This window comes from Thermobia domestica, chromosome 12 (genome assembly GCF_964235325.1).
Source record: "Thermobia domestica chromosome 12, izTheDome1.hap1.1, whole genome shotgun sequence".
Taxonomy (NCBI): Eukaryota; Metazoa; Arthropoda; class Insecta; order Zygentoma; family Lepismatidae; genus Thermobia; species Thermobia domestica.
The window spans coordinates 9,123,803-9,150,891 of NC_137465.1; the positions used below are offsets into that span (position 1 = coordinate 9,123,803).

At 36.0% G+C, this 27,089-nt stretch overlaps 1 protein-coding gene across 2 annotated transcripts in view; it reads left to right on the top strand.

Annotated features, from left to right (window-relative positions):
• LOC145666320 (DNA-dependent protein kinase catalytic subunit-like) overlaps nt 1–27,089 on the top strand; it is a 289,438-nt gene that overhangs the window by 46,139 nt on the left and 216,210 nt on the right. For both annotated transcript variants that reach the window (XM_081733421.1, XM_081733422.1), the window contains 2 exons: nt 3,512–3,622; nt 6,976–7,196. In XM_081733421.1, the coding sequence (XP_081589547.1) occupies nt 3,512–3,622; nt 6,976–7,196 (332 nt within the window). The remainder of the gene's footprint in view (nt 1–3,511; nt 3,623–6,975; nt 7,197–27,089) is intronic.

Consider the following 27,089-nt stretch of genomic DNA (forward strand, 5'->3'; position numbering starts at 1 on the left):
TGTGATTAATCTATAAATGTTGCCTCAATTCTGCTGTCATTGGCAGACCTCTTATCGCGAATTGAAAATTCCCATTTTGCAGAAACCACTTTGTGTTGACAAAGCAATCATTCAATTTTGGTACCAACTCCCTTCTCCCTTTACATTTACCGTATCGTAAAATCTCGTTAACAAACTGTAAAAATCCACTTTTAGCACAGAATGCTATATTTGAAATTTTACTACATTAAAATTGAAAAATAATATTTGAATACTTAATTAGGAAAGTTTGAAATTCCATTCCAATTAGTAAATTTTTCATTGTGAGTCCAGTCTAAATAATTACCTTTTACAGAAAAAAAAATCGCTTCACGCAAATGATTCAATATCTAAAATCACGTTACAGAACAAGTATTTTATTTTATTTTTATTTATGTATTTATTTATTTTTAATTCACTGTTATTGAAGGAACCAGTAACTTCTTAGAAAGTTACCTCAAATATTGAGAGAAATGTATTTGAAGCATATTACATTACAGTGTCCTCCTCTCCTCTCTACTTTTGCCCAAAATCGTCTTAGGAGATGAAGGCAACAGTATAGAAAAGAAAAAACAAATAGTTATTGAAGCTTTCCTGGCGTGGTATTGCAAACAGATCTCCTCGGGTTAGCAGCCAGGTAAATACTGTTGTATCTTGCAACGTTTCGAGGGCTGACATTGTTCTCATCTTCAGGCAAATATGATGGGGCAATAGATTGCGTGGAATATATACTTTATGTGTGTGCGATTGGACTCTTCTGATTGGTGGTTCAAATGGCGGCTTCTGATTGGTGCTTGAAATGGCAGCATATGATTGGTGTCCATGTGTTACGAACCTTAACAGAGACAACAGGATTTCAACTGAGTCAAACATGGATACCAATCATATGCCGCCATTTCAAGCACCAATCAGGAGAGTCCAATCACACACACATAAAGTATATATATTCCACGCACTCTATTGCCCCATCATATTTGTCAGAATATGAAAACAATGTCAGCCCTTAAAACGTTGCAAGATACAACAGTATTTACTAGGCTGCTAACCCGAGAAGACCTGATTTATGAAAACAGCGAAGAACATAAACCAAAAAGAAATTTAAAAAATATAAGAATAACCATACAGCTACCTATCACAAACTCTTACGCTAAGTACGGGCTACCTATTTCAATTCGGCGTGGTGCTCATTTATTAATATATAAACAGCCTTTATCATAGAAAAAACTAGCTTAAATGGTATTCATAAATGTCAAAGAAACAGTATGTTAGATTGTCGTACACTTTATTGCCTTTGTAGTACTAGTTAGTTTTTCCCCCATTTCCCTTTTATTCATTAATTTTACATTAACTGCCAATTTAACAAGAAGTGAATTTCGTCTTTAAATTTCAAATTATAAACCACCAAAGAAAGTTTCTGAATCTTCTATATTATAAAATGGATAGTGACTATGTTTGTGACACTTGATCTCTTGAACCACCCGACCGATCTCGATCAAATTCTCCACATAGATGAGGTTCAGGCCTGGGACGACTTTTATCATTTTACTTTGACAGTGCAACGTAGGGGAGGGGGAGAGAGGATATATATATATATATATATATATATATATATATATTAAAAAAATGAAAATAAAAATGACTGTTTGTGACTTCATTACTCTTGGACCACCCGATCGATCTCAGTCAAATCTTCAACATAGATGAGATTCGGAACTGGTGTGGTTTTTATCATATCACTTTGACGGTAAAATTTATGGGACGGGGAGGATAAGGGAAGATATATATAAAAATAAATAAAACTTAATGACTCTTGAACCACCGACCGATCTCGATCAAATGTTCAACATAGATGAGGTTAGGACCTGAGATGATTATTTTATATCACTTTGACGGTCTCAAGGGAAGAGACATTGAAAAATGATCGAAAATGATCGATACTAGTGTCGAATCTATAGTTCCGGGGTCGATGAGTTGAACAGTGACACTTGCGAGATCCCATTTACGTCCAAATTCAGCCCCGTACCTTAGGGGGAGGGGGGAAGAGGGAGATACATAAAAAATTACCCATATTAGTGTCGAATCCATAGTTTTCGGAATCGCTAAGATAAATGGTGATACCTTCGATCCCGTTTTAATCCAAATTCAGCACCGCATCTTGAGGGGGATATCTATTATATAAAAGAGAACGTACAAAATCCTTTGTTCCCTCATCACGCTAATACGGCTGAACCGATTTCTTTCATTTTTGGGGGGTTATTAGGATTTGGACCCTAGATGGTTTTTATCATATCACTTTAATTTTTAATTAACAGTGTCTTGAGATAATTGACCATTCAGGTGTCCACAAATCCTTTGTTATTAGTTCATCATAGGTAAAAATAAACGTATTTATATGCAACCCGCATGACCGTTAACTCGGCGGGTTAACATAAATGACAGGCGATATACAGCGGAAAATAGCTTGAATCTTCTGTTTAAAATTTTTTAATTGATTTGCTTATTTTTACAGACACTTTTACAATATGCCAGCACCGGGATGACCGCAGCGAAGCGGGGCGGGTTAACATAAATGACAGGCGATATAATGTTAAGATTTACTGCAATCTTCTATGGTTTTTATCATATCACTTGAAAGCGAAAAAGTAAAAATTATCTAAGTAACAAAGTTTATTGCGTTCCGGGGTGACCGCAGCGAAGCGGGGTGAACGCTGCTAGTATATATATATATATATATATATATATATATATATATATATATATATATATATAAATGTTCGAAAATGGCCAATATTCAGTGTCGAATTCATAGTTTTCGGGGTCGCTTGATTAACAATGACATTTTCAATGCCGTGCCACGCAACATATTGGAGAGAAGGGATGTGATATATATAAAATCGAAAATAACCGATATTAGTGCCGAATCCATGACACTTCCGATGCCGTTTGAATCTAAATTCAGCTACGTAACATGAGAGAGTAGGAATGCGGAGAAATACAAAAATGATCGATATCAGCGAGTGCTTTAGTAACAGTAAAAAGTGACTGACTAACCTAATATAACTGTTTTTCTTAATTTAACCCAGCGAAGCAGGTGATAACATAATTTCGTCTCGTGAAAGATTATCATAGTAGTTTCAGTAAGTGCAGTCTTCTGAAGGTTAGTTTTCAACTTAGTTCCGATTGAGTAGTTTATGTTAAGCTGAATGAAATTCCTCGAAGAGATACCAATAAACTTCCGATCACCAACATTGATTAGTGCACTATCATTAACTTGTTCACTCACTAATTCACTTCACGTGGGGAAATATGACATATAGGGAGGCTAGACTGTTTTCACAAACTTTACGCTGTAATTTCTTTATTAAAATATTATATGCTTAATTAAGAAACATGCAGTGATTCCGAAATATAATTAAAATCGCATGAGTAAAATGTGACTGGCGCACAGAGAGCATTTTAAAAGTTCATTACCATATACTTTTTTCCTTTCCAGATAAATTCCTCCCAAGAATTGTAAATTTGGCTCTTCAGTCAAGCGATAGAAGAACTAAAGTAGCTGCATGTGAACTTCTTCATGCGATTGTGATTTATATGCTGGGCACAGGTGAGTAACTGAAGTCAGTATTGTGTCTATCTTTTAAGGTTCTTTTTTTTTTATTTGGTGCTTTTATTATAGAGAAAAAACAACAAAATCAAACTGAGAATCGATTTCTAAAGAGCTTGTTCACCAAAAACTCCTTTTTGTGTGTGCATATATACTTTATCTGTCCATGTGTTCATCCAGGCGACACAAATAACTACTTGTTGGATGACCATCAATTTTGTCCAGGATGTAGAGGCCCAAAAATTAGGAATCGAGTTTATTGGTGGGAATAATCTATCGAGTTGATCCCAAGATATGGGCGATCAAAAACTGGTTCCCCGTGTATTCCTATGGGGATAAGTATGAATTATCATCCTTGCATAATAGTCTATCTGCAATACGGTTGAGATTAGCTGGTTAGTATAATACTCAAGATAGTAATTACCAACTTGTCCGTGGAATTAAACGCTAAAATGATTCATTTATTGAGATTTAATGTGGACGTCAGTAACGAGGCTATTTGTCCCCAACGCTAAAATGAAACTAAAATAATTTCTTCTCGAGAAATTTAAAAACTTAAATATTTTATATTTTGAGATATCCATCCATTTTAAAGTATCCTTCATTTATTTTTAGGGGAAATGTATTTAAGCTATGTTTGGTAAAATTTAGCTTGTTAAACAGTTCGGTATACCAAAAACAAGCCAAACTCTTTCACGTGATGTATACTGTGAGACTGCTACTTGTATATAATAAGTACGAGGGCCATTCGGAAAGAAACCTCTGATTGGTTGAAAAAGAAACTTCAAACTATGTAAGATTTTATTATGAACATCTGAAAACTACTACTTTGCTCTATTTTTCAACATAGTTTCCATAAACATTCAAGCACTTATCATATCTCTGTACTAGCTTAGAAATTCCATCAGAATAAAAATCTCCGCCTGTGCCTTGAGCCAGCCTGTGACCGCATCTTTCAGCTTCTTCTCGTCAGTAAAGTACTGAGATCATGTAACACAGTCCTGGAAATTTGTGGAAATTCTTCGGAAAGCTCCGAGATAGTGAAACATCGGTTTTCACGAACTTGTACATTAATTTTCTGAACGAGTTCATCAGTGATCACTGATGGCCTGCCACTCCTCTCTTCGTCATGAATGTTTGTTCGTTCACTTTTAGATGAATGAACCCACTCACGAACAACTCCTTCATTCATCACACTTGGTTCATACACAGCAGAACGTTCCAGATGAATAGCTGCTGCCGAATATTGTTTTGCCGTAAGAAAACGTAACAGCTCGCACCTCACACTTGGCAATTTTCTATTGCAGCTCACATAAGAGACGCTACAAAAGTGGAACTAGTGATCTGATAACTTTCACTCTACCACGGCTAGATGCAGACTGATTTACCGCGCACATCTGTTCAAAGATGGTAGCGCGGCCTCCACTATTTCAGGCACAGTGACCAATCGGAGAGTACTTTCCGAACGCACCTCGTATTAAGAATCAATATATGAATACTTTCTCCAGAGTGGGAAAATTACGTCATTGGCCAGAAATGTCTGGACCATAGGATGTAGGTTGTCACCTAAAGTTTCGACATAATTACTCACAAAAAGTAGTGGGTCCTGGACCCACGGAACACCAGGAAGTTACTGCAAACAGCATCTTAGAGTCACCGCCAAATAAATGTACGGTGACCGAGTCATATTCTGCTGAATGAAGTCCAGAGGTAAGCGGGGTATAGAGCTTAATGCTTTCCATATCAAGATGCTAGATGTAGGTTCTGTATGGCGAGTGTAAACATATGGTGGATTTTCCCGCTCGCGTGCATGTGTACAAACATGCACATAACCGTATCTGTGCGAGATTGAAACATTCTTTATCACTGGTTACCATGACCCCCCATTCGATTTGATACTTGCCACTACAGTTTTTTTCCGACACTTTCGAAAACGTTCTCGACGATGAGTATTTGTCAGGATAATCCTACGAGAGGAACAAGGGAACGTAAACTACTCCTTATAATCGATTGTTTAGTGTTCGTGTGCTCACAGGAGTAGTCATGGTGGCCGTCCTATCAGTTGGGGCGACCTGAACGATCCTTCAGTCCAAATACTATTATGCGTCGCAGGATCTGTGGAGGACGCGTCTTGTGTGGATCCCTCTTGCTGTCGTGTACATCTCCAGAGCGACCACCTGGACTCGCAGCCCTATTACATGCGTACCTTAAAATCGCTTAATTGTACAGTAGGCGTTCACTGTCGTCGTTCTGGCATTGCAGACACTGACTGTGTTCCATATACAATAAATTCGCAACACAACTAAACTCGTCGCCCACGTTGGACGACCTTGGAACACTTACATGTCTATTCAAAATACAACTATCAGCCTGCTCTGTAGTGTGACTGGTGTGCTGGAGCCTTCAAGCAAAAATGAGCATGTCCTCTACAGGTACATTCTGTAGTGCGAATTTTACTTGAAGCGGACTATGTATAGGGGTGTTCTTAAATTTGTTTCCAATAGTGCAAAAACCAGAAGTTGTCTTTACGTGCAATTCCATATTAACGAATACGATTAAGGTATAAAATGTTTTGTTTTAGAAAATTTGGCTCACATATGGGGTTGGTAAATGTATGTTGTTGTTGTTGTTATTATTATTATTATTATTATTATTATTATTATTATTATTATTATTATTATTAATTTAAATTTAACTGGGCCGCGGTAGCTCGGTGGTAAAGCGTTCACCTCTGGTGCCTGAGGTTCTTGGTTGGATCCCAGCTCGCGCCAAGTGAGCTTTGTGGTGGACAAACACCATGTGCATGGATTTTCTCGGAATTCTCCCGTTTCCTCCCATTTTCTTCATTCCACCATTGCATTCATTTCTTATCATCACCGTCTCCTTTAGCTTAGCCGGCATAATCATGGGACGCAAAACTTAGAATTTTGTTTTAAACTTAACGTCCCGTGATAGAGCGAAGGGAGACAAACTGTAATAAGGATGTAGATGATAATTACAGTGGCAAAAGTGGGAAGAAACGGGAGAACCCTGAGAAAATCCTCGCACACGTTTGTTTTCCACAAAGTCCACTTAATGGGAGCTGGAATAGAACCAGGGACCCCACGTTCCAGAGAAGAACACTCTACCACTAAGCTACCGTGGTCTCAAAATTTTTATTTGTATTCAGACTTGATGTCTCTTAATAAAAGTAATTTTAAAATCCGTAATAAGTCATCAGTAGATAGCGTTAAAAGTCCGTCCGTGTGATACAGTAAATGCGTTTGTTTAAATATGTGAAACGTTATCTGACTATCAACACTTAAAATAAACGGTTTAATTATTTTGTTTTATTTTGTTTTTGTTTTCTGTAGGTGTTCAGCTTGCAGCACAGGTTACATCAAAAGATGGATCACCAGACCAGTTAGCTAAACTTTTCAGAAAGCTGTTTTTCCCTGTTCTTAAGTTGGCTTGCGATGCGGATCAAATAGTGAGACAGCTCTTCGATCCATTAGCGTTGCAGCTCACTCACTGGTATTCTAGCAGGCAACAGCTCAGAAGTCCGGAGAGCGCTATCATGATTGAAACATTAATGGCAAGTAGTTGCAATTTCAAATATTTGAATTTGAGTTTGCAATGTAGCAAAGTAATGTAATAGTGCAATCTAAATTGCATGTCCCGTACAAGTACGATATTGCGAAACACCTTTAGAATCTATATATTAAGATGGTAGGTTAATATGTTTGTGGTCAAAAAAAAATTCTTTGTGGCCAATCTTTTCGACAACGAGATCTCGAAAAATCACAAGTGCTAGCAACGTGTCTTTTTCGCTGGTCGATCCCAAATTTTGTGTAGATTTGCCAGTTCTCATTCAAATTAAAAAAAAAAAAAATCTTTATTTTTCTATTCCTCATATTAGGCGTCGTTTTGGCCCTATTGCTTTAATGTTACAACTAAGTTGATACCCTTGTGAAAGGCAACCAGTAGAGGAAATACGTATAGCGGGTTGATAAACATTTCAGGTGCTTTGCTTTGAATTGAGTTGATTTTGAGTTTAACGTTCCGTTCAGTAGCGAGGCTATATGAGACGTGAACCTACTGATTAACGTGGAATCCGAACCACATGAGCTCCCGCCGGGAATCGAACCCAGGCCTCCCAACGCGCTTTGCTTTAATTTGAATGACAAAACCACTGAAAGCTGGAAACTTCGAAGGCTTGTGGACCCACAATGAGGTGTACTCAGATATGGAATTATAAGAAAAAAAAATATTTGCATTTGGTATCATTCGAGTTTGTTACAAACTCACCCAATATTCGATATATTAAAATACTACATTTATATGTTTGTCTGTAGCAATTCACTCCTTTGAGAGTCTTCCTGTCGTTTACTTGTGTTCGTAAAGGTACTTGCATAAATATAGTGAGAAGTGGGAAGTAGATTCACGCTCGTATTAGAATTGTGCGCTGTCTAAATAGCGCAGATTCAGCTAGTAATTATAAATAAAAGCTACTTGTAAATGGGGTCATTCCATGTGAAGTCATCACTTAATAAATATAATGGTTGCTTGACCATGAAGATTTTTTTAAAAAATTTTCATCAAAGGTTACCTTACTAATGACGTGCTGAGAAAGATGATCTTTTTATTTTTTTTCATGCGCTGCCATCTTTTATTTATATTTTTTTGCATTGCCGCACGTGAAAACAAGGGCTTGCGGTTGTATAGAAGTGTACAACCTTAAACAAAGATATTGGTCTTTCATAAAACATACCTTGGTATATAAAAGTAGGATAATGTTTTGATAAAAGAGATTTTCGAGGATCCCAAATGTAGTAATTAAAAGTACAAAATTTTCCAATTTCTCAAGTCCAATTTCTTGGATTTTTTTTTTTTTAATTAAAAAATACATGAAACAATACAGTGGTGTTTTCTGCACAGGAATTATAGTTACAAGGGTTTTCAGAACTGGTGAAGTATAGCTGGAGTTGAAGGTCCTTTATTCCAATTTTTGACTCTGAAAATTAAAAATTCTGAAAAATTTCAAATTTAAAGGTCAAATTTTTCAAAAGGAGGATCTGAAAGAAAATTGACATTTTGGTCCTACATACTCCTTCTAGTTCTGTATAGAAACTGTGGATCTCATTTTATACTTTGCATTGACACAATTTACAATTCTAAACTCCTTATATAGAGGATGAGGTGTATATATTTATACTGAGTCAAGTGTGTATATATATATATATATATATATATATATATATATATATATTGGTCTAGGAATTAATTCGTGCGGTTGGTACGCACACATTGAAGCTGTAGTACAAACACAAAATACATAAATACCTTAAGAAAAATATTGTCCATCGCTAGCCACCACTTTCGCCCATCTGTCAGGCAATGTACGGATTCCGTGGCGAAAGAAGTCCTCATCCTTGGAAGCGATCCAGTCAGAGAACCATGTTTCGATACCTTCTGAAGAGGTAAACCGCTGTCCAATCAAATCGTTGTTCATGCAATCGAACAAGTAGTAGTCCGAAGGAGCAACGTCTGGTGAATACGGCGGGTGGGGTAAAACTTCCCATCCGATATTTTCTAAATAGGTTTTGACCGGTTTTGCGACATGTGGGCGAGCGTTATCATGTTGAACAATAAGTTTATCATGTCTGTTCTCCCATTCTGGTCGTGTTCTGGCCAGAGCTTGCTTCAAACGCATTAATTGTCGTCGATAACGTTCTCCATTCATAGTTTCACCCGGTTGCAGCAGCTCATAGTACACCACACCTTTCATATCCCACCATATGCACAGCATAACCTTTGTACAGTGAATATCTCGTTTTGGTTGTGATGGACCTGGTTCACCTGGTTTCACCCAGGCCTTTTTTCGTTTAGGGTTCTCGTAATGGATCCACTTCTCATCACCCGTAATAATTCGATGCAGAAACCCCTTTCTGCTCTGTCGTTGAAGCAGCAATTCGCAAATGGTTTTTCGTCTTTCAACGTCTCTGTCTTTCAATTCATGTGGAACCCAATGTGACATCTTTTGAATCATTCCCATGGCTTTCAAGCGTTTGGAGATTGTTGTTTGATCAACGCCTAATGCTGCTGCAAGTTGTTCCTGCGTTTGACACGAATCCTGCTCGAGCAATGCTGTCAATTCTTCGTCTTGAAATTTTTTTGGCTGTCCAGCTCGCTCTTGGTCTGCCAAGCCGAAATCACCACTTCTAAACCGTGCAAACAACTTCTGACACGTTCGCTCAGCTAGAGCATGGTCACCATACACTTCCACCAAAATACGATGACTTTCAGTCGCACTTTTCTGCATGTTAAAGTAATGCAGCAGGACACCCCGCAAAAACACTTTATCAGGCACAAATTGCGCCATGTTCACTTAACTACAAACTGGTGTTGTTGACGCTTTAATCCATTGCCCTATACTACGAACGATACGCGATGACAGGGGTTTGCAACACATGTGTGGATACACGGAACTGTGGGACGCTCCGTTCGTTGCGCCATCTCTTGTCCACCCGCACGAATTAATTCCTAGACCAAATATATATATATATATATATATATATATATATACTTGACACTGCAAAATATCTGGAGAAATAAGCATCAGATGAAAAAAATATTCGAAATATAAAGGTAATATTTTGAAGTAAGAAATTCACGTATGATAAAATTAGCCTCCCCCCCCCCTCCCTCTGTGGGTGGGCTGAATACAAGTGTGAAAACTTAAATGAAAACCCCATTTTTATTAATTGCAGATTCGAATTTTCTACGGGAAAAAATAAGTACATTTTATTCGAAACATTTTCTTCGATTTATGATGGCGCTGTAATCAGTGAAAATTAGTTTCACTAACGTTGCTTCAAGTGGGAGCTTCCACGTTTTATTACACAAAAAATCTGCTATAAATGGATGCAGACAGTAAAGTGGTTGGTAGCCAACTACAATTACCACCGCACATTGTACTTAATTGTGCTATCACATTTTATTTACCTGAATATAGAGCAATTTTCCACACCGTCTATCATGAGTCGAGAAAACGTTTAAGACTAAAGATTGGCGCTGTTTATCGCAGATTTATTTTGAAATGAAACGTAGGAGCTCCCAATTGAGGAAACCATAGTAAAACTAGTTTTCACTGATTACAACGCCACCTATCACGAATCGAAAAACATGTTTCGAATAAAATTTCCTTATTTTCTGACGTAGAATCCGTATCGGCTGAAAAAAAAGACCCCATTTAAATTTTCAATGTTACACCAACACCATCCCGGAGGGCGAGGAGGCTAATTTTATCAGGTGAATTTCCCCCTTTTTTTGGTTCGATACTTATTTTTCTGGATATTTTGCAGTCACAAGTAAAAACTCAGACAGTATATAAGGATTTTAAGAACCTGTAAACCTTTGATCAGAGAAAACCACAAAATGAATTCCACAATTTCTATTCACAACTAATAAGAGTATGTAGGGCCAAAATTTCAAATTTCCTCCTGCTTTTTTTTTTTTTTTTTTTTTCTTTCGAGAAGTTTGACCTTGAAAATTTTTCAGATTTTTTTATTTTCGTAGCTAAAAATTGGCATGAAGAACTTTCCACTCTAGCTATATTTCACTATTTCTGTCAATTTGCCTAGCAATAGTTCATGTGCAGGTAACCTCATCTTGTGGTTCAAGTATTTTTGATTTTACAGGCTTTCGAAGTTGGCAAATTTTGTACTTTCGATGCCTGCATTCCGAGATCTTGAGAATCGTTTTATCAATACATTATTCTGTCTTTATATATGTTTTATGAAAGATCGATATCTCGGCTTTAAGATAATTTAAAGTAATTCAATATAGTGAAGCGAAACTAATTTAGCCATTTTTAATGCACAGAAAATATCTATGTTAACACAAGTGGTCAACTGTTAATAGTATACAGACTAATAATCTCAGATGAGGTCGTCCTGAACGGCATACCTGCCTTCCCAAAACCTTTCACCCATGGCGCACTTCGATACAGTAACGCGTCGTCGCCACAAGCTGTACACAGTCGCCGAGAATAGTCCTGTCTACTCTGACCATTCCCATCTCGTTAGGATTCTTGAACTGTCGGTAGTACTCTTGAAATCATCTCTACTTCACAACGCTGAAGTATTTGATTGAATAATACACAAGTATTCTTACTTGCTACAATTATTCCTTTAACCTTCTATTATTACCTGTTTCTACCGAACATCTGTTGCTATTTGACTTAAGCTTCTCACGTGACTGTTGTTGCCACTACATTTTATCCAGCTTGTGTATTTATTGTTGTAATCCACTAGTGTAAGTTGGGAGTTTTCTGTGAAACCAACCTTGGCTAATATAGAAAGGTTTTGTTGTATAAACCGGTTGAAGGAAGTTGACTTTCAAGCTTTGTTACTTTTTCTTGTCCCTGGATTTCCAGTTTTCCTTCTGATCCCTGTCTTGAACCTTCTGACACTTGTTCTACAAAACCAATATCTTCCAATACATACAAGAAGTATTCAGTTTGTCTTGAATGTTAACATGTAACGTAATCTCAACCTTCAGAGAAATTCAATTTGCATCTTCCATATTTATTTATGTATTTTACCATCCATATTGACAAATAAAAAGCTTGAGACACAAAGCCATAGATAAAAGTTCTGTAGTATATAAATATTTTCGTGAAAAGTGAATCCATTACTTTTTCACCTATTGAAATCCTATGGTTATATTACTATGACGATTTGATATTGTAATTGAATTATTTCAACACTACATTTGGGTAATTACACATAGGCTATACAAACGAAAAACAGTCACATTAAAAAGAAAAGAAAATCTTATGATAATTGTAAATGCACAAATCAGTCCCATTATTTGATTTAAAAACACTTCGCTTAGAAACTGAAATTACTCAAAATCCACTTCTGTTTTTCCAACACTACACTACCCAGACACACTCACAAATGAAAAAGAACTGCATTAAAAAGATCTGGAAACTTCCGAATTCTTCTTGTGTGGGTTATCTGATTGAGTATGTGACATATAGCATGATTATCTCATGTTACGCAAAGATCATTAATCTTCTTTTTTCTTACACGTTATTGTGATAAGCCTCGCAACAGCATCCACAAACCTTCGCCGAGATTACAGACAAAAGATCTCCTCCAGTTCCTTACCAGAGGGTAGCGTTCCCAAAACTGATGCAACGTTCCCTCTTTGTACTGCCATGCTGATGCGTTGCAGTAGAAAAGAGGTTGCTCTAGCATCTCCTGACGATAAAGAAATGCGGTGACCAACTTCTTTTATAAAGTTAAGGCCTTCGGGACCCCATGAACCACCCGATTCAATAGCTATAGCGACAAAATGATATTTGTCGAGTAAATTGCTATACTTCCTGCGTTTTTCTGTTTCTCGGCGAGCAGCCACGTTGCCAGCTTGTGCTGAGGAAGAATGTAAATTTGAAGGGGCGAAGGTGTCGGAACAAGTAAAATCCCATAGAAGTGCTTTTCCTTTCTTCCACGGTATTAGGGTCATACCATCTGGCCTCTTGCCATCTGCACGACTGCATCCCAATGGTTCACATATAGAAGGAACGCCTGCTGAAATTAGTGCCCTCATGATAATGTCGTTGACGCTGGAGTGGCGTGAATGTCTGCCCGCACTATTGGCACAGGAGAGTCCATGAAGGCCCTTCTTGTCTACGACACTTCTACAGGCAGGACATCTGTGTTGCTCACAAACATCTGCTCCCAAACGCAGTGCACTGGCAATTCGAAAACTGTCATTGGGAAGATGTAATTCTAAAGAAGGTGACGGGATAGCATGAAGCCAAGCGCCTGCTTCTGGAGATGATGTAGCTAGAAGTCTGGCCTTATCTTCTGGGTTATCGGATGACTGAAGTAGAGCTGAAAAGTGATGACTTATAAGAGGATCGTCCCAAGAGGATTGTAGTCCTCTCTTATCAAGGTCAGGTGGATCTGATTCCACTATAGATGACCACTTAGCAATGCTATTGTTGACATCCGAATCCGATACTAGGCTAAGATCTTGTTGGAGAATGGTCTCGATCAATGGCTTAGCGCCATAGAATGAAGACAGGAAGGATGAAATAGCCAGATCCATGGCGCGACGAATGCCGAGACCTCCGTGGTTAACAGGAAGGGACGCCTGCAACCAAGAGTTATTGTTGAGTGAGGAATTCAGGATAGATTCTAGACCGGTTTTTAAGCTGTTGTCATAGCATTCCAGAAGATCAGCATCCCGCCAAGATGGAGCACAACGAAGAAAGTATAGCAGCCTTGGCATGGACAATGAGGCACGTAGTAGGTAAAAGGCAGAGTGAGCTGAAATCAAGGAAAGACGTGTAAAGATGAATTCTAATTTAGAAATTTTGTCTTTTAATATTGTTCGTCTTGCCTCATTAGATAATGCTGCTCCTAATAAGCTGGCGTCATCTGTCGAAATTGTTTGAATCCCAGGCGCGGCTTCGTCAAACAGCTTGAAGAGGTTATTAGACTGCTCATTGGAAACTCCGAGAAAGCTGACCTCACATTTGGAGAAATTCATTTGCAATCCGATCTCCTTAGCCCGTCTACGGATCATTTCTAATGTCTCTAGTACTGTATCCTTGTCTCCAGCTATAGTCCCGTCATCCAAATACCATATGTTCAGTTCTGTATTGATACTATTAACGATGGATTGTAAAGTTAGTGCGAACAAACCAGGGCCAAGAGGGTCGCCTTGTTGTACGCCACGCTGAGAGAGGATTATTTTATCTCCTAAGTATAAGTTGCTCGGTTGCGAGTAGCACTGATGTACGTATCGATAAATTGATGGAAAACTGTTTTTTACCTGTATGAGCATAGAGTCACGATTCAACTCGTTAAATGCATTTCTGAAGTCTATTTTCAGAAACACTTTCTCCTGCTGGTGTGGAAAAGAGTAATACATACGAGCAGCGTGGACTGCTGCTTCTGCTCCATGTGAGACGCAAACTCCAAGTTGGTGTGGGGATAGAAAATGTGTTAGAGGTTCTCTAAATAGAGGTTGTAATTGAATTATATTAATAGAAGTATATTGTTAGGTAATGTTATTGTTAGCAACGTTGAAATTAACAACAAAGGTACGATAGCAAGTTTACGATAATTATAGTAGTAATAAAAGCGTTAAATTCCGAAATTTTAGATACGGAACGTAACGCGGAACATAAAAAAATCCTTAATTTTCTTTATGGTGTAATTATGTCAAACAAAAATCATGGATAGATATGGAACTTCATGTAATTTGATGCTCAATGGAAGATACACCATACGTGCCACAAAATAATACTTTTGATAGCAGGGTTGGCAAAAACCATGGTTTTTATTGAAAAAAAAAAAAAAAAAAAAAACCGGCTTTTTGGTTTAAACCTTTGTTTGTTTATTTGTTTTTTTGTTTAAACCAGGTTTTTTGGTTTAAATAATTTGTTCTATGTATTTATATTATATATGGACAGAAATAAATTTGTTTCGCCTTGGTGTTATTATACTACAACAGGGTTATGTTGGAAGGGGTCACATAAGCTTAAAGCGGAATCCAAATCGCTTCCTGGCTTACATCTGAGAGAAATTGTCCTCCATTTGGACTCGAAACCGGGACTAATTGACCACAAATGCGATGAGTGTGCCGACTCACTCACGAAGGAATCCTGATTAAAAAAAATATGTACTGCTCTTTACATACTGTTAATATTGTCAAAAGTCATTTCAGAACAGAAAGATAAACAGTTGCACAAGTGAAACCATTCTACAGAATTACATATAAATTGGGGAACTCCCGCCTTAGCCATTGGGAAAAGCCTGTTATTACTTTAAATGCAAGGCAAATCCGGTTATTGCTTTGCATGTAAAATTTTGAGATCAACGTATCATAATCAGTACGCTAAAGCGGAGTTATTAAATTACAAATTTAGTATGTAGATATCATTCAATAAAATTAAAATGAAGTCCAATCCAAGCTAATGTTGGAAGCTACGTAGGCAGTCGATAAATTTTGCCAATGCCTATCAATATATTTAAGTAACACTTGCTTCTTTATAAAACAACAGGCATTCGGGCAAGCAGAAATATACAATTGGGTTTCGTTTCATATGTTTAGGCTTACGTCCTTACGTAATACTGAGGTTATCAAGGAGAATACTTTCGCTTAAAGTGACATCCGAACCACTACTTTGTTTACACTGGAAAGAAGGATTGTGGTTCGACCGAACTGAACATGGGACACTTTAATTAAAAGATAAAAAGGAGATTATTTGATATGTGGAAACGTCACCACGAAGTTCACACGATTTAAGGCATTTTTTCGCTCTTTTTCTTTCTTGGTTGAAACTTTTTTTTTTTTTTTTTTTTTTTTTTTTTTTTTTTTTAAAAGAAACCAGCTGGTTTAAACCACCTTGATATAAACCAACCAGTCCCGTTTGATATTAATGTAATTTTCAAGTAATCATCATATAAGAAGCGTCGAAGAAATTATATACAGGTTTTTTTTTTTGTGGATTACAGTTTTAAAAATATTTTAATTCGTCTCCTCATATCAAACGTGGCATATATATATATGTACTTTCATAGTCGTGATGCAATATATTAGATTGGTCCGAATGAAATCTTCGCTGTTATGTGTGGTGTGGGGCACTCCCTCTGCAGCACAGTGCATGGATGGACTAAGCTCACGCGTCTAACTTCACAAACTGTACACGTTCAGCAAACAGGCTGGGGTATTCAGACAGTCAGAAGGTAGTGCGTAGTTGAACAATGTCGTATGAAAGTGCACCATGGAGAATACACAATCGCGAGTGATTTCCTTTACAAATTCAAATTGGGACATTCTGCACATCAAGCTACAGAAGAACATTTTAACAGGCTAATTTTATCGGACCATTTGGGTCAAATATGAAGAATGAACACACTATTCGCTGTTCGTTCCAGCTACACACCATTGCACAATGAGCCCCGTGGGCACTGACCTACATGTTCGGAAGAGCTCTTTAGGGGCACCATCGAAGCAAATCCTCGGAAAAGTTTTCGTGCCATTGCAGTCGTGTTAGGCATACATCATACCACTGTCGTTCGGTGGTTCTATGCCATTGCAGACGAGTTAGGCATACACCACTCCGCTGTCGTTCGGAGGCAACGTGCAATTCGTAAGGTAAGAAGTTAGCCTCATGGATGCTACGCAAATTGACACCGGCCGACGAAGATCTCCATCTGGAGATGTACAGTTTTCTGAGTATAAGGAATTAAAAAAATGGATCTACTGACAATCGTTAGATCACAATCAACGTCCAGGACGGTTTTCTACACCACTTGTCCACCTACAGAAGATGTTGTTACTATGGTGATCTTAGGTGAGGTGAAAGGTGAAACCATCAATGCAGATCGTTACAGTATGAACTTCATGAAATGCACCGAAACATGTCCGCAAGTATCCCGAAACGGCCAACAAGTATAATGATCTCATATAGTAATAAAAGGAGAAAACAATCGATTTAAACTTAATTTTTACACACCAAATCCTCTGTAGGTGCGAATTCACTAACATATAAAGAGTAAAGAAGTGATTCACTGGATCAGGACTCGAACCCAGGATCTTCGGTGTACTGTCGATGCGCTAACCACTACACCACTCGGTCAATCACTTTTTCATTCTTCGTATATTATTGAATTCGCACCTACAGAGAATGTGATGTGTAAAAATAAAGTTTAAATCGGTTGTTTCCTCATGAAATCACAACCGTTTGGACACGATTGTCCAAATATATTGAGATACCTTGGTCTGAGTCTGAGCCATGTGGTTCTAATTGAAGCACTGACTACAGGAGTGAGAGGGTGTTTGGCTGTTCTGGGAAGTGGACTGGGTGGCGTAGTGGTGAACGCATCGGCATTGTATGCCGGTAATCCTTGGTTCGAGTCCCGGTCTAGTCAGTGATTTTTTAAAAAAACTTTTTCTATACTATGGTGTTCTCATGTTGCACAATATTCTCGCCCATATATTACGCAAAGGACGGTGTATGATCTGCATAAGTTGTAGTATGAAGGCCTTTTTGATCCACCTTATTCCTCCGATATCTCCCACTACCAGCTCTTCCAACATCTCTCTTACTTTTTAGGAAGGGAGGCTGTTCCTGATGACTGGGCAATGCAACGTGCTGTTAGGACTTCTACGCAAGTAGTAATAAAATGCGGGTTCTGCGCCACTGACCATGTACCCACTTTCCCAGTCCCGCCTGAAGCAGACAACGAGTTTCCCAGTGCCGCCTGACACACTATGCCGGAAGACACAGGGAGGATACGAGAAATCGAGCATCGTGAACCGTGGGCTCACGGCCTTTTACGACCTCCATTTTAGGGGTGAATTTATTCCCTTTTATGACCACATTTTAGGGGGTGTACTCGTTCTCTTTTACGAGCACATTTTAAAGGGTGATCTCGTTCCCTTTTATGAGCAATTTTTTTCAACCCCTATGAACACATAGCAGAACATCGGACTACGTAACATAACGAACATACAGAAGAGCAAATTGAACTCGTTCCCTTTTATGACCTCCATTTTAAGGGGTGAACTCGTTCCCTTTTATGAGCACTTTTTCAACCCTTATTTTAACATAGCAGAAATTACGAACACATAGAAGAGAAGATAACACATAACAGTACGTAACACACAGCAGAACAGATAACAGATAAGAATATGAAACATAGAAGGGGTGTATTCGTTCTCTTTTATGAGCACATTTTCCAACCCCTATTTTAAGATAACAGAAATTACGAACACATAGAAGAGAAGATAACACATAACACTAGTTTAACATAGCAGATAACACATAAGAGTACGTAACATAACAAGGGTGAACTCGTTCCCTTTTATGAGCATATTTTTCAACCCCTATTTTAACATAGCAGAAATTACACTGACACTACGTAACACACAGCAGAAAAGATAATACATAGCACAGCTAATAAAAGAACATGGCATATTTTCCAACCCTTATTTTGAGATAACAGAAATTACACTGAGACTATGAACACACAGCAGAGCATAAGAGTACGTAACACACAAGGGTGTATTCATTCTCTTTTATGAGCATATTTTCCAACCCCTATTTCAACATGACAGAGACTACGAAACATGGCGGACATAGCACAGGGGGTGTATTCATTTTCTCCACCCCTAATTGAACATAGCAGAAATTACACTGAGACTACGTAACACACAACAACCTCCATTTTAGGGGTGTACTCGTTCTCTTTTATGATCATATTTTCCAACCCCTATTTCAACATGACAGAGACTACGAAACATGGCGGACATAGCACAGGGGGTGTATTCATTTTCTCCACCCCTAATTGAACATAGCAGAAATTACACTGAGACTACGTAACACACAACCACCTCCATTTTAGGGGTGTACTCGTTCTCTTTTATGATCATATTTTCCAACCCTATTTCAACATGACAGAGACTACGAAACATGGCGGACATAGCACACGGGGTGTATTCATTTTCTCCACCCCTAATTGAACATAGCAGAAATTACACTGAGAGTACGTAACACACAAAAACCTCCATTTTAAGGGGTGTACTCGTTTTCCAACCCCTATTTTACCATAGCAGATTTTTCAACCCCTATTTTAAGACAATGAATACCTATGTAGCATAGCGATTGGATACGCTCTTTGAACCGATTTGGATGAAACTCGGCATATGGGGGTTTTCGAGCATGCTGAGTACGAATATCGTACTTATTTTTACCTGGGTCCTATAGTTTATGTGGCATACGCCCTTTTTATGACAATTTTAACCTATTTGGGTGAAACTCGGTATATGGGGGTTTTCGGACATGCTGATTACAAATATCATACTTATTTTTATCTGGGTCTTATAGTTTATGTGGGATACGCCCTTTCTATGACAATTTTAACCGATTTGGATGAAACTCGGTATATGAGGGTTTTCGGACATGCTGATTACAAATATCATACTTATTTTTACCTGTGTATTATAGTTTATGTGGGATACGCCCTTTGTATGACACTTAAAACCCAATCACTCGTAAACGAAGCAACATATTGAGATGGTGTTTCCACATTTAATAATTGGTCATCAGGTACTACATGTCCCAAAATTAGTGGTCATCGAGGTCAAAGGTCAACATACTTAAAACCTAATAACACGAAAACTGAGCCACATATTGAGGTGCTGTTTCCACATTTAGTAATTGGTCATCAACTACTACAAGTTCCAAAAATAGTGGTCATCGAGGTCAAAGGTCAAAATACTTAAAACCAAATAATTCGGAAATGGAGCCAAATATTGAGGTGCTGTTTCCAAATCGAGTAATAGGTCATCAACTAGTACATGTTAAAAAAGTACTGATCATCGAGGTCAAAGGTCAACACAAACATATTGAGGTATTGTTTCCAAATCTAGTAACTGGTCATGAGGTACTACATGTCCCAAAATTAGTGGTCATCGAGGTCAAAGGTCAACATACTTAAAACCTAATAACACGAAAACTGAGCCACATATTGAGATGTTGTTTCCACATTTAGTAATCGACTACCAACTACTACAAGTTCCAAAATACTGATCATCGAGGTCAAAGGTCAACATACTTAAAACCTAATAACACGAAAACTGAGCCACATATTGAGGTGCTGTTTCCACATTTAGTAATTGGTCATCAACTATTACATGTTCCAAAAGTACTGACTATCGAGGTCAAAGGTCAACATACTTAAAACCTAATAACACGAAAACTGAGACACATATTGAAGTGGTGTTTCCAAATCTAGTAACTGGTCATCAACTACTACAAGTTCCAAAAATAATGATCATCGAGGTCAAAGTTCAACATACTTAAAACCTAATAACACGAAAACTGAGCCACATATTGAGATGCTGTTTCCACATTTAGTAATCGACCACCAACTACTACAAGTTCCAAAATAATGATCATCGAGGACAAAGGTCAACATACTTTGACTCGAAAACTGAGCAAAATATTGAGGTGCTGTTTCCACATTTAGTAATCGGCCACCAAAGACCACATGTCTCAAAAGTGTCAACCATCGAGGTAAAACTCGAAAACGTAGCCAGCAAGAGATTTCTGTGACCTATTCAATTTTTTTGTTCCAAGCAGAAAAAGTGAAGAATGAATAAATTTTAGTGACTTATTTGCTATTGTACTAACGAGAAAAAATGAAAACAACGCCATTTTTAACTAGCTCAGAATTTCTGTACATTTTCGGGTTATTCAAAATAAACGAAAAAAATAATTTGGATGGACTAACGAAAAAGAAAGCAAAGATATGTCATTTTAGCTAGCTGAGAATTTAAAGAAACAAAGGGAACCTACTCAATTTTCTATCAACGAGAAATGCCATATTTCAACTACCTCAGAATTGATGTCTTCTTGTACTAATTAAATAAACGAAGGAATATTGTACCAATGAAAAATGCCATTTTTTCTAGACCATGTTCTAATATTTAAACAAACGAAGGGGTGAATTTGAGTGACCTATTCAATTTTGCACCAATGAGAAATAACGACGTATTTTAAATCATTTTGTACTATTTAAATAAACAAACAATCGGATAAATTTAACCTTCTCAGAAGTGTACTATTTAAACAAACGAAGGTCTCTTGAGTGAGATTTCCAATTTTGTAGCAAGAAGGACTATTTTCTAACTAACTCAGAATTTCATTTCATTTTTGTAATACTCAAATTTGGATGGAGTGTTTAGTTTTGTACGAACCAGAAAAATTAGATTAGATTATTTCCTTAGGTACCAACTGGAAAAAGTGAAGGGCCATTATTCAAATAAACGAAGGAATAGAGTATTTAGTTTTGTACCAACTAGAAAAAAAGAAGTGAAGTATGAATAAAATTTAGGTGGACTATTTTCTTTTGTACCAACTGGAATGTTCTATTTTTGAATCAATCAGAAAAACCCGAAGAAGGATCATTTTAACAAGTTCATAATTTCTGTGACGAAAGAATAATTTTGATGTTCTACTTTTTATACCAACGAGAAAAAAATGAACTAGCTGAATATACGAAAGAATAAATTTAAGTGACCTATTCAATTTTGTACTACTCCAATAAACAATGGAGTATTTAGTTTTGCACCATTTTGGAGTATTCAAATAAACAAAGGAATTATAACTTGTGTCAACTCTAAAATTAATTAAACGAAGTAATGCATTTGAAAAACCGAAGTTGAGTATTTTATACCATTTTGTATTATTTCAACAAACAAAGGAATAAGCAAAAAAAAAGGATCATTTTATATCATTTTAAACTAGTCTAATAAACGAAAGGCATAAATATGAGTGAGCTATTTAATTTTGTAGCTGAGTATTTTAACGAAAGAACAAAATTGTACTAACCAGAAAAAACCGAAGAAGGCCCATTTTAACTAACTGAGAATTTCTGTACCTTTTTGTAAATTTGAGTGGCCTGTTTTTTGTACTAACCAGAAAAATCGAAGGAGGTCCAATTTAGCTAACTCAGAATTTGTATATTTTTATACTAGCCCAATGAACGAAAGAACAAGTTTGGGTGTTCTACTTTTTTATACCATTTTGTACTACTCAAATAAATGAAAGAAAAAGCGAAAAAGACCTTTTTAACTAGCGCAGAATTTCTGTAACAAGAAAGAAAGCAAAGATATGCCATATTAACTATTTAAATAAACGAAAGAATAAATTTGAGTGATCTATACCATTTTGTACCAAGGAGAAATGCCATTTTTATCTAGCTTAGAATTTCTAGTGCATGTTGTATTATTTAAACAAAACGAAGGGCTAAATTTGAGAAAGCGAACATGAACCATTTTACTCAAATTTGGATGGAGTATTTATCTTTGTATGAACCAGACAAAAAAGTAAAGAAGAACCATTTTAACTAACTCAGACTTTTATACCATTTTGTACCAATCAGAAGAAAATCAAAGAATGGTCATTTTAACCAGCCAAGCAGAAAAAAGGAAAGAATTAACACTTTGTACTAACCAGAAAATGAGAAGAAGGATCAGCATTATAACTTTTTGTGCCATTTATTGGGGTGTCCTATTTCCTTTTGTACCAACGAAAACCATTTTTAACTGGCTTAGAATTTTATACCTTTTTGAAAAAATTTGTATCAAATCGAAAAAAGCAAGAAAATACCATTTTAAATAGCTCAGCATGTTACAGCTTTTTATGTTTTTGGTCTACCCAATTTAAACAAACGAAGGAATAAATTTGTGTGACCCATTCACTTTTGTTACAAGCAGAAAAAGGAAAGAATAAATTTGAGTGGCTTAAGCAAAGAAGGTCAATGGTAACTAGCCTATTGAAGAATGAATAAATTTTGTTTGTAATTAAAAAAGCGGAGAAGGTCTACTTTCTGTACCAACCATAGAGGAACAAATTTGTTTGACCTATTCACTTTTATAGCAAGCAGAAAAAGCATGAAAAAAAGGGAAGAAGGTTCATTATAACAAGCTAGGTATTTTTATACCATTTTGTATTACGGGTGGTCTATTTCATTTGTGTAACAATCAGAAGAAAAGCTCAGAATGTTATACCTTTGTGATGCTACATTTTGTATTATTTTTGTGTCATCCAGAGAACAATTTAAATTGACTCTCCCGTCACTAGGAAAGGCTCATAAAATATTGAACGTGAGATTTAACAAACCAGAGTTGAGTCATAATTGTGTAGAACAGACTACATAGCAATTTGCGTAACAGCATACTTGACCATTTTGAATCACAGCAAAAAAAGAGATTATATCAAAGTAAGAGAAGTTTTCAATGTTCCATGTTGCTGCAGATATTTAAACAACGTTATGAATGCGTTACCTAACAGGTGTATTGCCTATTGCTCAACGATTCAATTATTTTTTTTTAAATTTTCTTTCCTCGTCTAAGTCCAAAAAGACAAATATATACTTTTTCATTTATGTATTTTAATATAATGGAATATAAGTTTATGGAGTATATTTGGAAATAATAGAACATACATCATGATGTTATATTGCCTTGAAACATATTATTAAACACGGAGAATGCATAGAATGCTTGTATTGTAGATATATAAAATTATTTATTTGATTTGGTTTTGCTGAAGAGCAGAAAAAATGACTAGTAAGGAGATTGTTTATGTTTCACCTAGAGAAAAAGAAATTCAGCGTGAAAACGAGAAACCTATACTCTTAATCCAGCCGTCTGACCCCGATTTGCCAGATGAATTACGTGATAAAGTGAGAATCATATATCCAACACAAGAAATAGAAGAAGTGTATTATTTTAGACGCTATAATAGATATAATGATGAAATACTCCCGGAAAGTGATGATGACAGTGTTTCAAAAGTTACCTGTTTTGAACTGGAAGCTAATGAGTGCGAGTGTACTAGTGAAACGATTAGTGATACATGTATTATACAATTATTTAATGAGTATACACCAAATTCAGTATTATTATGTGACGCATGTTCTAAACATATTGAGAATGAAAAAGATCACAACTGTTTGCTGCAGTATGATTACGAATTATTACAAAAGGTGTGGACAATCTTGATTAAACGTGAAATGAGAGAGAAAATCTATAAACTTTATTTAAAGAAGCATTTTAAAGGCTGCAATATTAAGAACACTTATACTTTGGAGAAAAAATTTAATCTGGTATATGAATACATTACAGAGTGTGATTATTATATTAACAAAATAGTAGAATTGTTTTTAGAGAAAGATAAACAATTATTTAATTCCGTAAATGAACACTGAGCCCACTGTAGCATATGCATTTGATTGTGTAAGAATAGAAGAACTTGAACTGTTAACTGGATCAATTTGTACTATTGTAATATTAAGAATTTAATGATAACTAACGTTGGACTCTGGCAACTGAATTGTCAAGGAGAGTCAATTTAAATTGTTCTCTGGATGACACAAAAATAATACAAAATGTAGCATCACAAAGGTATAACATTCTGAGCTTTTCTTCTGATTGTTACACAAATGAAATAGACCACCCGTAATACAAAATGGTATAAAAATACCTAGCTTGTTATAATGAACCTTCTTCCCTTTTTTTCATGCTTTTTCTGCTTGCTATAAAAGTGAATAGGTCAAACAAATTTGTTCCTCTATGGTTGGTACAGAAAGTAGACCTTCTCCGCTTTTTTAATTACAAACAAAATTTATTCATTCTTCAATAGGCTAGTTACCATTGACCTTCTTTGCTTAAGCCACTCAAATTTATTCTTTCCTTTTTCTGCTTGTAACAAAAGTGAATGGGTCACACAAATTTATTCCTTCGTTTGTTTAAATTGGGTAGACCAAAAACATAAAAAGCTGTAACATGCTGAGCTATTTAAAATGGTATTTTCTTGCTTTTTTCGATTTGATACAAATTTTTTCAAAAAGGTATAAAATTCTAAGCCAGTTAAAAATGGTTTTCGTTGGTACAAAAGGAAATAGGACACCCCAATAAATGGCACAAAAAGTTATAATGCTGATCCTTCTTCTCATTTTCTGGTTAGTACAAAGTGTTAATTCTTTCCTTTTTTCTGCTTGGCTGGTTAAAATGACCATTCTTTGATTTTCTTCTGATTGGTACAAAATGGTATAAAAGTCTGAGTTAGTTAAAATTGTTCTTCTTTACTTTTTTGTCTGGTTCATACAAAGATAAATACTCCATCCAAATTTGAGTAAAATGGTTCATGTTCGCTTTCTCAAATTTAGCCCTTCGTTTTGTTTAAATAATACAACATGCACTAGAAATTCTAAGCTAGATAAAAATGGCATTTCTCCTTGGTACAAAATGGTATAGATCACTCAAATTTATTCTTTCGTTTATTTAAATAGTTAATATGGCATATCTTTGCTTTCTTTCTTGTTACAGAAATTCTGCGCTAGTTAAAAAGGTCTTTTTCGCTTTTTCTTTCATTTATTTGAGTAGTACAAAATGGTATAAAAAAGTAGAACACCCAAACTTGTTCTTTCGTTCATTGGGCTAGTATAAAAATATACAAATTCTGAGTTAGCTAAATTGGACCTCCTTCGATTTTTCTGGTTAGTACAAAAAACAGGCCACTCAAATTTACAAAAAGGTACAGAAATTCTCAGTTAGTTAAAATGGGCCTTCTTCGGTTTTTTCTGGTTAGTACAATTTTGTTCTTTCGTTAAAATACTCAGCTACAAAATTAAATAGCTCACTCATATTTATGCCTTTCGTTTATTAGACTAGTTTAAAATGATATAAAATGATCCTTTTTTTTTTTGCTTATTCCTTTGTTTGTTGAAATAATACAAAATGGTATAAAATACTCAACTTCGGTTTTTCAAATGCATTACTTCGTTTAATTAATTTTAGAGTTGACACAAGTTATAATTCCTTTGTTTATTTGAATACTCCAAAATGGTGCAAAACTAAATACTCCATTGTTTATTGGAGTAGTACAAAATTGAATAGGTCACTTAAATTTATTCTTTCGTATATTCAGCTAGTTCATTTTTTTCTCGTTGGTATAAAAAGTAGAACATCAAAATTATTCTTTCGTCACAGAAATTATGAACTTGTTAAAATGATCCTTCTTCGGGTTTTTCTGATTGATTCAAAAATAGAACATTCCAGTTGGTACAAAAGAAAATAGTCCACCTAAATTTTATTCATACTTCACTTCTTTTTTTCTAGTTGGTACAAAACTAAATACTCTATTCCTTCGTTTATTTGAATAATGGCCCTTCACTTTTTCCAGTTGGTACCTAAGGAAATAATCTAATCTAATTTTTCTGGTTCGTACAAAACTAAACACTCCATCCAAATTTGAGTATTACAAAAATGAAATGAAATTCTGAGTTAGTTAGAAAATAGTCCTTCTTGCTACAAAATTGGAAATCTCACTCAAGAGACCTTCGTTTGTTTAAATAGTACACTTCTGAGAAGGTTAAATTTATCCGATTGTTTGTTTATTTAAATAGTACAAAATGATTTAAAATACGTCGTTATTTCTCATTGGTGCAAAATTGAATAGGTCACTCAAATTCACCCCTTCGTTTGTTTAAATATTAGAACATGGTCTAGAAAAAATGGCATTTTTCATTGGTACAATATTCCTTCGTTTATTTAATTAGTACAAGAAGACATCAATTCTGAGGTAGTTGAAATATGGCATTTCTCGTTGATAGAAAATTGAGTAGGTTCCCTTTGTTTCTTTAAATTCTCAGCTAGCTAAAATGACATATCTTTGCTTTCTTTTTCGTTAGTCCATCCAAATTATTTTTTTCGTTTATTTTGATTCTGAGCTAGTTAAAAATGGCGTTGTTTTCATTTTTTCTCGTTAGTACAATAGCAAATAAGTCACTAAAATTTATTCATTCTTCACTTTTTCTGCTTGGAACAAAAAAATTGAATAGGTCACAGAAATCTCTTGCTGGCTACGTTTTCGAGTTTTACCTCGATG